General features: G+C 40.6%; 1 protein-coding gene across 6 annotated transcripts in view; it reads left to right on the top strand.

The window, feature by feature from the left end:
- NBEA (neurobeachin) overlaps positions 1-12,984 on the top strand; it is a 561,077-nt gene that overhangs the window by 309,728 nt on the left and 238,365 nt on the right. For all 6 annotated transcript variants that reach the window (XM_075265947.1, XM_075265948.1, XM_075265946.1 and 3 more), the window contains one exon: positions 3,612-3,673. In XM_075265947.1, the coding sequence (XP_075122048.1) occupies positions 3,612-3,673 (62 nt within the window). The remainder of the gene's footprint in view (positions 1-3,611; positions 3,674-12,984) is intronic.

Here is a 12,984-nt window from a genome sequence, read left to right as displayed (position 1 = left end):
AACTGCAGGGGAAATAAAACTTAATAAAAAAAAAATAATAAAGTGTAAATATCTGTCAGGGGTCTTTTATGATGTCATGGGGGCCATATTGTGTCACAACAAAAATATAGACTTACACAAGTCAAAATATGTAAATTTAAAAAAAAAAAAATACAAGGTAATGCACATTTTTAACATTGGTGTCAATCTACAAATTAATTTTAAAAAATCATTAGTTTGCAAAAAAATTTTTTAAAGTACTGTAAGTTGAAAAAAATCCACGTTTTGCAAAGTTTAACCCAAAATTAAATAAAAAATTACAATACAATTTTTTTTAAAAATTTATAAATAGCCTGATGTGTCACAGAAAACAATGATGTGATTTTTTTTTTTTTTTTTGATTTTTTTTTAAATTCCTAAATAAGCTTAGGAATACTTAGCCACCACATTCTCCAAAAATGTTAAAAAGTGACTGATGAATGTGAGGTCATTACCAAACAGAAGAAGCCTCAGCATTCGTGAGAACTGCATCATCTTTAACCGGCCGATGGCCTGGGGGCCCCAAGTGTCAGATCTCCACCGATCACACATTGACGAATTGTCCTAAGGATAGGTCTTTAGTATATAAGTCCCAGAAAACCCTTTAAATCATCAAAGGTGATATGGGTTTTATGGGATGTGCTTCCTACTAAATTTTGGAATATCTGTTCTCCTCAGTTGCCCCAGTGATGTAGCCCTTTCCATTGTGCCTACTAACAAAATAGGTGAAATCACAAGAGTTGGCAGAAAGTTCCCCAAAGAATTCTCTGAATATTTCCATCTTCTAAACATTTGTAAATATTTTGGGCTGTAGTTAAACATTTACGTATAAGCACATGGACTCCATAACTGAATGCCGATGGCTGTTGTTCTGCTCCAGCCATCCACGCGGATTACCTAAACCTTCCTTATTAAGTACCGTAATCCCTTTCAATGATTTCGATAGACATTTACATATACCATGCACGCTGTCCTTAGGAAACTGAACTGGAATCTGCTCTGTAAGTCCTCACAAGCTCTGGTACAGTTACCAGGTTATCACAGCCTGCAGTGTAGTTTTTCTTCTAGGTAATGTATATCTGTTTAAGGTTTTACATGAGCTTATTAAGGCTTCGTGCAGGTGCTGTATACTTAGTGCCAAGAATCAGGCTTATGAGGTAAGCCTTTAAAGAATTAGGAAGAGAGTCTTTTTTTTGGCCAGAAACACCAATGTTTATGAGTATTGTCTGGTATCTCCACTCAAGGCCTCAGGCTAAACTGCAATGCAAGAGAGAGCCCATGGACACAGGTGGCGCTGTTTCTTCCACCTTATCTTTAAGGCTGAAGCCCCACATTGTGGAAACACAGGTTTTTTTTTGTTCTTGCAGATTTTGCTGCTGTTTTTTTAAGCCAAAACCAGGAGTGAATTGAGCAGAAGGGAGAAGTATAAGAACTTCCTATATATTTCCCATTCCTATTATCGCCATTATTAGCTTTGTTTAGCTGTGTTTAACGCACCGTGGGGCCTCATCCTAAATCTCCTTATAGTCTTATTTTTATAGAACTCTGGTGATTCATAAACCGATGTATAAACTGTTGATATAAAAGGTAGACTTTTTATAATTAGGATTATTTGACCTGTTACTTTGCTTTTTTCTTAAATGCGTTGCAGCAGTAAATTGGTTGGAAAAGTGCGCCGAACATACACCACAGCCCCCGTTCTGCACTTCACTCGCCACATTGTACGAAAGTGGGTGGAACTAGATACTTGGGCCTGGCATATTTATTAGAGCTCACCTCAGTTTTCTGGTGTAAGCTCTGATGGAAATCTATACCAGTTCCTAACGGGCAGAGCTCTCCATTCTGGCACACAAGTCTCTTCTATGGGGTCCTTTATGAAGACTGGCCTATATAACTTCAGTTTTAATAAATCTGCCCCAGATTGAACAAAAGGGATGTTGATCAGCCAAATGCTCTTAGTTTCGGCTAGTTAGATGATGAAAATTTCCATCACGGAGAAACACGTTGGCTCCTTGCAGCGCTGGAGTCCTGGTTTCGAATCTCATCAGGAACAACATCTGCAAGCAGATTGTATGTTCTCCCCGTGTTTGTGTGGATCTCCTCCTCCTCTCTACTAAGACATACTGATAGGGAAAAAAATGTACATTGTGATCCCTATGTGGGGCTCACAATCTACATTGAAAATAAAATAATTTTTTTTCCATCACTCCCAATCTATTTTGGTCATTAGTATCACCCGACTGTGTATGGCTGGCCTAAGTTCACATAGGGCAGAAATGTAGGTCTACAGTTGTAGTAACAGAATATGCAACAGTAATAATATTCCCCTATTATGTCAGTGGGGTTTTCTTTTGTATTCTGCCCAAATCCAGAAACCAAACAACCAATGTGGGTCAAGTAAACTGGTACTGGTGTACTGGTGTACTACTTCTGCAGCAAGATGAGCCTGGTGCAACTTGCTACCATTGGTACCCCATTATCTGTGTCCTCATACTGTGTAGTGTACTATATCTTTACTATATTAGGACATCATTTGCCACTTTCTTATCAACTTTCAGAATTGCTAGCTATTTTTTCCCCATACTATGTCAATGGCCATCTCAGCGTCATTTTATCTTACTGCCCATAGACCTACTAACCTAGGTGGCCAAAAGAGCCTTCTGATTCCCATGTTAAAGGGGTTGGTTTATGGTGACAACCAGACCCTTAGGGCTCATTCACACTACATAAATGGCAGCTTATTCTGAACGTAAAACACGTTCAGAATAAGCGGCGTATAAAGCAGTTCCATTCATTTCTATGGGAGCCGACATACGAGCACTGCCCATAGAAATGAATGGGTTGCTTTTTTCACTGCGAGCAGTCCCATTGAAGTGAATGGGAAGTGGCGGCGTGTACGGCTCGGAATGAGCAGAGCTTGCCGTACACACAGGCACTTCCCATTCACTTCAATGGGACTGCTCGTAGTGAAAGAAGCAGCCCATTTATTTCTATGGGGAGCGCTCGTATGCCGGCTCCCATAGAAATGAATGGAACTGCTTTATACGCCGCTTATTCTGAACGTGTTTTACGTTCAGAATAAGCTGCTGTTTACGTAGTGTGAATGAGCCCATACGATCTTTTCTTTTCCTATGGAAATCTAACGGATGAAAACCATCCAAAGGTTGTCATAGACCTAATCCTTTGTATGTATTTTGAGTCTATGGGACTATTCATATTTCCATTTTCTGCTGGGTTATCTTAATAGTCTGTCAAAAAATAGGACGTCTTATTTGTTATTTTTGGTAGGTTTTTCACTAGGGAGCATGCAGTTTTTATACGATGAACTGCTTTTATATCATTTGCATTGTACAAAATGTGAATTCCATGGCAGGCTTTACAGGACATATCCCTGTATTTGTAACGCTAAAGTTTTTATTATCAATATAGCTATTATATGAGTTGTGTTTAATAGTGTAATATTGGCCTCGCTATCAACCGTAGTTGGGAACTTCCAAGCCAAATATATAGCCATGCTGTCTATGTTATGTGAATGTTTGGTAGCGTTATTCTGCAGTATTTTAGTGTATTTATTCATGTCTTTGTTTTCTAAGGTCTGGTTTGCATGAAGTCCAGTACATCAGTGGTGGAGCTGGTCATGTTGCTTTGTTCCCAGGTAAGGTGTATACTTATTTTATTACTAATGGTTGTATCTGCTGTTATTTTTATCAATTTTTGTTCCTCTTTGATATGCAAATGGTTGCCCAAATAAGATTTTATGGACACTGCCATGTTAGGGTAAGTTCAACTGGGTAGCCATGATTGAAAGCCGGTGCACTGCAGCGGCATCCAGTCGGGCACTCCTCTCCGGATTAGGCCCAATGAATGGGCCTAGTCAGGAGGAGGGAGTGTCTTCAGGCTGAATCGTGAGGCGAAACGGCCTGAAGAATGAGCATCTCGCTTCTTTTTCCGGGAGCCAAAAGAAACTGCTCTCGGAAAAAAGACCTGAGCGGCTCCCATTGATTTCAATGGGAGCCGTCTTTTTGGTCTGGATTTTGAGGCAGATACGGCATCAAAATCCTGACCAAAAATCACAGTGTGAACTTATCCTTAGAGCTCAGCGTGAGAACCACACCCATAAAGCCAAAATCTGTTTTGGGTTACAACATGGGAAAGGAGAAAAACCTTTGTTTTCCCATTCAGCGATGTAATCCCATATTTGGCACTTAATATTTTCTATCATATAGCTGTAGCCTAACATAGAACCTGCTGTCATGAAAAACTGGTGAGCAAGAGTTGGGAATGGGTCACCGCTTCATGGACCCCAAACAAAAAGTTATGTTCTGAAGTAAAATATAACAAACCAACTAAAATAATATTTATGAGAAGATTATTAGCTTACGTATTTAAGATGCGGTAGTTTTATATTAGAAAAAAAAAATTATTTCGGAAAGTCATTCTATTATATTATGGCACTTTCTAAAAAAAATAGTTTGCAAATTTTTATGCAAAAATTATACAATTAACTTATTTTTGGTGTATTAATTACCTATTGAAATTGTAATGCACATAACTAAAAATAGTAATTAATAAAGACATTGCATATCTATCATCAGATTCTAACGAGTTTTTTGATAAGTAAGGGAAAATATAGCTATACATATGAGAATATATTTAACCAGGCCATAGAACATTTACTGTATATCATTATTTCTGTACTGTAAGTTATTTTGCCATCTATAACTAATTTCTATTACTTGATGTGTAAAGCTCTAATAAATAGAATATAAACCTAAAGTTAAGCATTGTTCAGTAGACCAGTATGTGGTGTTCCACATTTTGATGAAATAGACAATTCAGCAATGTGATAGCTTGTTGTAGGCCGTTGTCCTGATGACGAAGGAAGTGTACAAGCCGACTTTCATATAGAGATGACCTCTTAGTAACAGTCAGATGTACACACCCCTAGATATCTTTAGGTCAAGGCCCCACGTAGCAAGCTGGTGCAGGAAAAGTGTTTTTTTCCCCGCCGCAATTTTTACAGAACGTAACCAGAGTTTTCCTGTGCAGTCTTTCTGCTTCATTTATATCTGTATGAAAGCGCCGGCATTTCTGAAGGTATAATTGACATGCTACAATTTTCCAAAATGCGACAGTTTTTGAAATCGCAGCATGTCTGCTGTGGATATTTTTCTGCAATGTGTGGATGGGGTTAGCCAGAATCCCACGTCATGGTTTCGCCACGGCATTTTTGCCCAGCAAACTCATGCTGTTAACGCTACGTAACGCTACATGGGGCCCCCGGTCTTACGGCCTTTTTTTTCTATTTTTGTTAATCACATGTATGTTGACCAAATGCATTTATACATACATACGCTTATACATAATATCTACTTTTTACCACTGACTTTTTGCAAAACAGTAATCTAAAATAATCATCATTATGTCTTAGGGCCAGTTCACACAGGGGCAAAGAGGCTGATTTTGACAGCGGATTTCACTTTAAAATCAGCCCCTTTACAATAGTGGTCTATGTAGACTGCTAGCTTTTTTTTTTTTGTGCTAGCAGATTTTTCTGTTAGCAGAAAAAAAAGAAGCGACATGACCTTTAGGCATTTTCTGCCTGAAGAAAGCAATAGAAGTGAATGGGAGGTGAAAAATGCCTAGCTTTTTTTTTTTTTGCTAAAAAAGCGACCGAAACAGCGAGGCTTTTTTTTCGGCCCATTCACTTTACGGGAGGGGAAAACAGCCTGGCTTTTTTTGAAGCTGTTTTTACAAAAAAAAAGCTCCAAAAAAAGCTCCTAAAAGCGCGGCAAGGTCCAAAAAAAGCTTCCTAATTAGGAAGCTTTTTTTTTCAGGACCAAAATAAGCCACACGTAATTCACATGTGAACTAGCCATTAAGACAATTCTAATACATATTCAAAATTACACACAATTTTGTTTAATCATATTATTAAAGCAGGTAAATTCACCGGTGTCTCCGGTCTGATGCTGGTTCAAGGAGCATTTGATAAAGAGCTGCTTTTTTCTGGTGCGGTAAGTGACATACGGAGCAATAAATCTACATTTCTAGGCAATTTTATCCTTATTATGTAGCCTTGGACCATATCTCAGAGTATCCTCTATAGTAGCACAGTTCTAGCCATGCAGACGCTCCTGTACTTGCTTCATTTCTGTTCCTGATGTTGACAGGCTGCTCGAGAGTCCACGGTAAGGTCTCTCACATTTCACTTTGTGCTTTGCACAGTTTCTGACAGCAACTAGCTTGTATTATGTGAATCTCTGCTTGCTTGAACTTGTGTTCCTGGATTCACCTGTTTGACTTTCTTTTTGACAGTCATTTGTAGGCAGGATATCTTTTCTGCTATCATTTTAAGTGGAAAAAATGGGATTTGAAGTGAGGTGGCCAAATCCTCAGCACAATTCTAATAAGGTTTTTATTGCTTATTTTTAGAATTAGAACTTTATAAAATTTCTCACTTTTTGATGTTCTAGCTAATAAATTTCACAGTGGTTAGAAAATCTAAAAAAATAAAAATAAAAACACAAAACATTTCGGAACAATGTCTGACCGGTTGTGTGCAATTTTACAATTATACCATTTTTGACCACGTATATGTTTAAGTAAGCCCTTAGTGTTTTTTACTAGCTGTACTATACTAAACTATATACTAGGATACTATAGAGTATAGTTTTATTAGGTTAGGATTCACTATAAATGACCATAGATGACTCAAGCTCCTTAGGTACACATTATAATGATATTTTTTTATAGAAACTTACATTTTTCGCAGCACTTTTATATATATATATAGCTCCAAATTATTTTGCAGAACTTTATATGATGGCCAGGCTATGACTGCTTCACATGTTTAGGACTAAAGGCGTCCATACATAGGTTGATGAAAATTGGCATCTATAATATTCATCAGCTGAACTGTCTTTACAGGCAACCTATGACACAGCGTCATTGTCTAAACAGAAGTCAGATAGGTTTTAAATTTTTTGGCCACTATTTTGGCAAAGGGTCTTTCTTTGAAAGAACATTGCAAAAATGGTGAACTGAACACGTATGGCCATGTATGATTCACTGTCATGGCCAATATGATCTCTTACCAAACAATTAGTCATTCAATGGTTATTCAAGTGTCAATATTCAGTATCTTACAATATTGGTATATTAAATTATACCAAATAAATGGCTATAGACTAACTTAAGCCCTGTTATCCCAGGAGGTTTTTGTCACCTTATCAGAGATTCTGATATCTTTTAATGTTAAAAAATACTTAAACATTGAGGGAAAACTAACAAAACCCAAAGAAGTCAATGGGGTCCATTTGGAAAAGGATCCCATATAATGGTCATGGTTTTGTTAAAAATGGAAGCCATGACGCTAATGTCACTAGAACATACAATATCATAGTCTTTAATCTAGCTGCTATGCTATACAGTATATAACTGTAACATAACCTGCTGAGAATTGTACAGAAAAGTTTCAAAGCTTCATTACTTTTTACATTGGCTCTAATGAATGCCGAGTTCCCATTCCCTTATACAATGCGTATGAGGATCTGAAACTGATTAGAGTAATTTACAGTGTAGCTTATTAAAGTAGCACAATCCTTTACATACCTGCTGCTTTTTGCCCCTTTTCCTCCTCTCGGTCAATAAGGAAATGATTAGTTTCTCTTCCCCTTTGGATGACGATGAGAGAGGACTTGGGAAAATACAACCTTGGCAGGGATCCTCAATGGGGTTCCAACTTTCAGCTCACTCCTGCAGGGCTCTTGCAAAATTTGCTGCATGGAGGGTTCAAGACAAATTCCACAATATCTGTTATGGCCTGTGATCTTTACATCGTGCTGGGGTTTTGTTTTTTTTTTGTTTTTTTTTTTAAGGTTTCAGCTGCTTTTGTTTTGTAGGGAAGAAAAATGTTCGCAAGCTTCCTTCACCCTTTGCAGTTGACGTGAATAAAGCGCAATGTAACTTGAGGTTCTTGATGGCCTCATCATCTAATCAGAGTCTAACATTACTCATTGCTGGCTCCAGCAATTCCTGCCATTAGTGGCCCCAGAGATGAAACTTTGCCTCTCGTATTGATTGAAGGAAAGAGTGAGAAACTTAAGCCCTATCACTGTTCCTTCATTAACAACATTTAGCAGAACCTTATGTACCATGCCCTCTTAATAGCTCCCCATATTACATGTTTTGAAGGCACAAGAAAATGTCCAAAGCTTTAATTTTCCAAAATTTCGCTCTTAGTTATATCAGATATCTAGCTGTGTATAGATGCACAAATGAAACACCGTTATTTGACACTTCTGTTTGCTGCGTACGCAAGGGTAAAAGGTTATGGACTGCAAAACATGTCTCCTGTTACATATAGGCCACATTAACATGGCTCTCAAAGCTTTCAGTTTAAGACATGCTAATAGAAGGTAAAGGGGATGAGATCATTACCAATTATTCACCACAGTTGCCTTTACAACATGTGTTGCCTTAAATGGAGTAGTGTAAGGTGTGTCCGCAGTGTATTTTAGGCTGAAATAATCATGTAAAATTATATGCTATTATATATGTTGTTTTTACTATATGCTATGTATCGGGGGAACATCCTAAACACTCTGAATCTGCAACCTCTGGTGTACACAGTTCATAGTACCCAGCCTCTGGTGTACAAGGTTCATAGTACCCAGCCTCTGGTGTACAGGGTTCATAGTACCCAGCCTATAGTGTACAGGGTTCATAGTAACCAGCCTCTGGTGTACAGGGTTCATAGTACCCAGCCTCTGGTGTACAGGGTTCATAGTACCCAGCCTCTGGTGTACAGGGTTCATAGTACCCAGCCTATAGTGTACAGGGTTCATAGTAACCAGCCTCTGGTGTACAGGGTTCATAGTAACCAGCCTCTGGTGTACAGGGTTCATAGTACCCAGCCTCTGGTGTACAGGGTTCATAGTACCCAGCCTCTGGTGTACGGGGTTCATAGTAACCAGCCTCTGGTGTACGGGGTTCATAGTACCCAGCCTCTGGTGTACAGGGTTCATAGTACCCAGCCTCTGGTGTACAGGGTTCATAGTACCCAGCCTATAGTGTACAGGGTTCATAGTAACCAGCCTATAGTGTACAGGGTTCATAATACCCAGCCTCTGGTGTACAGGGTTCATAGTACCCAGCCTATAGTGTACAGGGTTCATAGTAACCAGCCTATAGTGTACAGGGTTCATAGTAACCAGCCTCTGGTGTACAGGGTTCATAGTACCCAGCCTCTGGTGTACAGGGTTCATAGTACCCAGCCTCTGGTGTACAGGGTTCATAGTAACCAGCCTATAGTGTACAGGGTTCATAATACCCAGCCTCTGGTGTACAGGGTTCATAGTAACCAGCCTCTGGTGTACAGGGTTCATAGTAACCAGCCTATAGTGTACAGGGTTCATAGTAACCAGCCTATAGTGTACAGGGTTCATAATACCCAGCCTATAGTGTACAGGGTTCATAGTAACCAGCCTATAGTGTACAGGGTTCATAGTAACCAGCCTATAGTGTACAGGGTTCATAGTAACCAGCCTATAGTGTACAGGGTTCATAATACCCAGCCTCTGGTGTACAGGGTTCATAGTAACCAGCCTCTGGTGTACAGGGTTCATAGTAACCAGCCTATAGTGTACAGGGTTCATAGTAACCAGCCTATAGTGTACAGGGTTCATAATACCCAGCCTCTGGTGTACAGGGTTCATAGTAACCAGCCTCTGGTGTACAGGGTTCATAGTAACCAGCCTATAGTGTACAGGGTTCATAGTAACCAGCCTCTGGTGTACGGGGTTCATAGTACCCAGCCTATAGTGTACAGGGTTCATAGTAACCAGCCTCTGGTGTACAGGGTTCATAGTAACCAGCCTATAGTGTGCGGGGTTCATAGTAACCAGCCTCTGGTGTACAGGGTTCATAGTACCCAGCCTATAGTGTACAGGGTTCATAGTACCCAGCCTATAGTGTACAGGGTTCATAGTAACCAGCCTCTGGTGTACAGGGTTCATAGTAACCAGCCTATAGTGTACAGGGTTCATAGTAACCAGCCTCTGGTGTACGGGGTTCATAGTACCCAGCCTATAGTGTACAGGGTTCATAGTAACCAGCCTCTGGTGTACAGGGTTCATAGTAACCAGCCTATAGTGTGCGGGGTTCATAGTAACCAGCCTCTGGTGTACAGGGTTCATAGTACCCAGCCTATAGTGTACAGGGTTCATAGTACCCAGCCTATAGTGTGCAGGGTTCATAGTAACCAGCCTATAGTGTACAGGGTTCATAGTAACCAGCCTCTGGTGTACAGGGTTCATAGTAACCAGCCTATAGTGTGCAGGGTTCATAGTAACCAGCCTATAGTGTACAGGGTTCATAGTAACCAGCCTCTGGTGTACGGGGTTCATAGTACCCAGCCTCTGGTGTACAGGGTTCATAGTAACCAGCCTATAGTGTACAGGGTTCATAGTAACCAGCCTATAGTGTACAGGGTTCATAGTACCCAGCCTATAGTGTACAGGGTTCATAGTACCCAGCCTATAGTGTACAGGGTTCATAGTACCCAGCCTATAGTGTACAGGGTTCATAGTAACCAGCCTCTGGTGTACAGGGTTCATAGTAACCAGCCTCTGGTGTACAGGGTTCATAGTACCCAGCCTATAGTGTACAGGGTTCATAGTAACCAGCCTCTGGAGTACAGGGTTCATAGTAACCAGCCTATAGTGTACAGGGTTCATAGTACCCAGCCTATAGTGTACAGGGTTCATAGTAACCAGCCTCTGGTGTACAGGGTTCATAGTAACCAGCCTCTGGTGTACTGGGCCCTTACTGTAGTACCCAATCTCTGGTGCAGGGTTGCCACTTCACACTTTCCAGTGTTCTTTCTTATTACACACTCCATATACTTACAGCAGTTATTATCACCAAGAGAAGGTATAATAACGTTTGTTGTGGTACAGTTGGAAGGACATTTTGTACGCTTGTGTTAAAGGCAAAGCTGAAATGTGTTAGCTTTTTGTAGACTTTCTCTTGTATATTCAGTCATTTCTGCCCTGAGCTTCTTATGCCTTCAGTTTCAGTTCTGAAAGCTCCTGACAGGTACATTGGGTCTCTTAGGACTAATATCTTAGTTTTCTTGTCATATTGTCAATGCATAGTTGCGTATATTATGTGAAAAGCGCATAAATAGTTCAGGTGAGCATTAAATACAGTATTGATAGCTCCTAAATAAATGGTTTGACAGCTTGGCATGCTGGGCATTATAGTATAGTGACATATATATCTCAGTATTGTTACAAACCCTATGTCACACTTTTAACTAACAATTAGAGCTATTTTTCTCTCTGTATTATATTGCACCTCCATTGTATGTGTTAGCTTTTTCACCATAGTATACTAAATTTATAAGGTCGGTTTCAGCAGCGATTAACATTTTATAAAACAAGATTTTTGTCTTTTGCCAATTTTGACACTTGTAAGAAACTCTGCTCCACTACACTAAACCTCTGAAGACCAGAAATAATGCCAACATTTAGGAGAAATATATATGTTGCAAAGAGAGACACTGAAATGGTTAATTTTAAAGAACGTTACCATCTTAAAGAGGACCTTTCACCATATCCGGTCACAGGCAGTGTTATATACTGCCAGAAAGCTGACAGTGCGCTGAATTCAGCGCACTGTCGGCTTTCCCGATCCGTGCCCGGTGTAAAGCGCTATCGGTCCCGGTACCGTAGCGCTTTACAGTCAGAAGGGCGTTTCTGACCATTAGCCAGAGACGTCCTTCTGCCTCGCGGCGCCAATCGCGCTGTGCTGTGGAGCGGGGAGGAACGCCCCCTCCCTCTCCTGATAATGCTAGTCTACGGACAAGCTGTGTGAGCAGAGGGAGGGGGCGTTCCTCCCGGCTCCACAGCACAGCGCGATAGGCGCGCCGCGAGGCAGAAGGACATCTCTGGCTAATGGTCAGAAATGCCCTTCTGACCATAGAAGAGCTATGGTACCGGGCTGTAAGCTCTTCACACCGGGCACAGATCGGGAAAGCCGACAGTGCGCTGAATTCAGCGCACTGTCAGCTTTCTGGCAGTATATAACACTGCCTGTGCCCGGATATGGTGAAAGGTCCTCTTTAAGGAAGCTTACGTATTAAACCATTGTCTCGTGAAGACAACAACTTTTTAACATGTAGCGGTTACTGGTGGCAGAAGCTGTGACTAGTCAAATGTTGCATCACAAGATGGCTTTCCAAATGAATGTCCACCCACGTAATGCACAGACAAACCATGTCGTCACCATTTCTATTGTAGAATGGGTCTTTATTACGGCCCATTGAAGAGGGTGGTACTGAATGGAAAACTATTTTATGTCTAAAGACCTACGGATAAGGATTATAGTCTTGAGACAATCCATTTGTTGTCCTAGATGCACATTATTTTTTGTCCTTGAATTTTGACTATGATTTTTTTTTTGTAATAGTTGGCAGAAGATGCTTTGATGTTCTTATTCAGCTAATTTCCATTAATATCTCTTAAAGGGATCCTATCATTCAGACATTTTTTTCTAAGTACCACGTCGGAATAGCCTTAAGAAAGGCTATTCTTCTCCTACCTTTCGTAGTCTTCTTTGTGCCGCCGTTTGCCTACAATCCCGGTTCTTGTCGGTATGTAAATTAGCTCTCTCGCAGCACTGAGGGCGGTCCCCAGTGCTGCCTCCTCTTCTTCAGCAGCGTCATCTACAGCCTCTTCTTCCGGCAGTGGCTTGTAACTTCTGAGGCCTCCAGCCTTGGGCAGAGAAGACTGTGCATGCCCATAGACCACGAGAAAATGGCTGCTTGCTTAGTATTGTAAGCGGCCATTTTCTCGGGGCCTGTGGGCATGCGCAGTGTGCTCTGCCCCAGGCCCGTGGCCTAGAAGTAAGAAAACACCGTCGGAAAAAGAGAATAAAGAGGCCGTTCCAGTGCTATCTGAG

This window comes from Leptodactylus fuscus, chromosome 2 (genome assembly GCF_031893055.1).
Source record: "Leptodactylus fuscus isolate aLepFus1 chromosome 2, aLepFus1.hap2, whole genome shotgun sequence".
In the NCBI taxonomy this organism is placed as follows: Eukaryota; Metazoa; Chordata; class Amphibia; order Anura; family Leptodactylidae; genus Leptodactylus; species Leptodactylus fuscus.
Note: the sequence above shows the minus strand (reverse complement) of the source record. Positions and strands in the feature narration are given on the sequence as shown.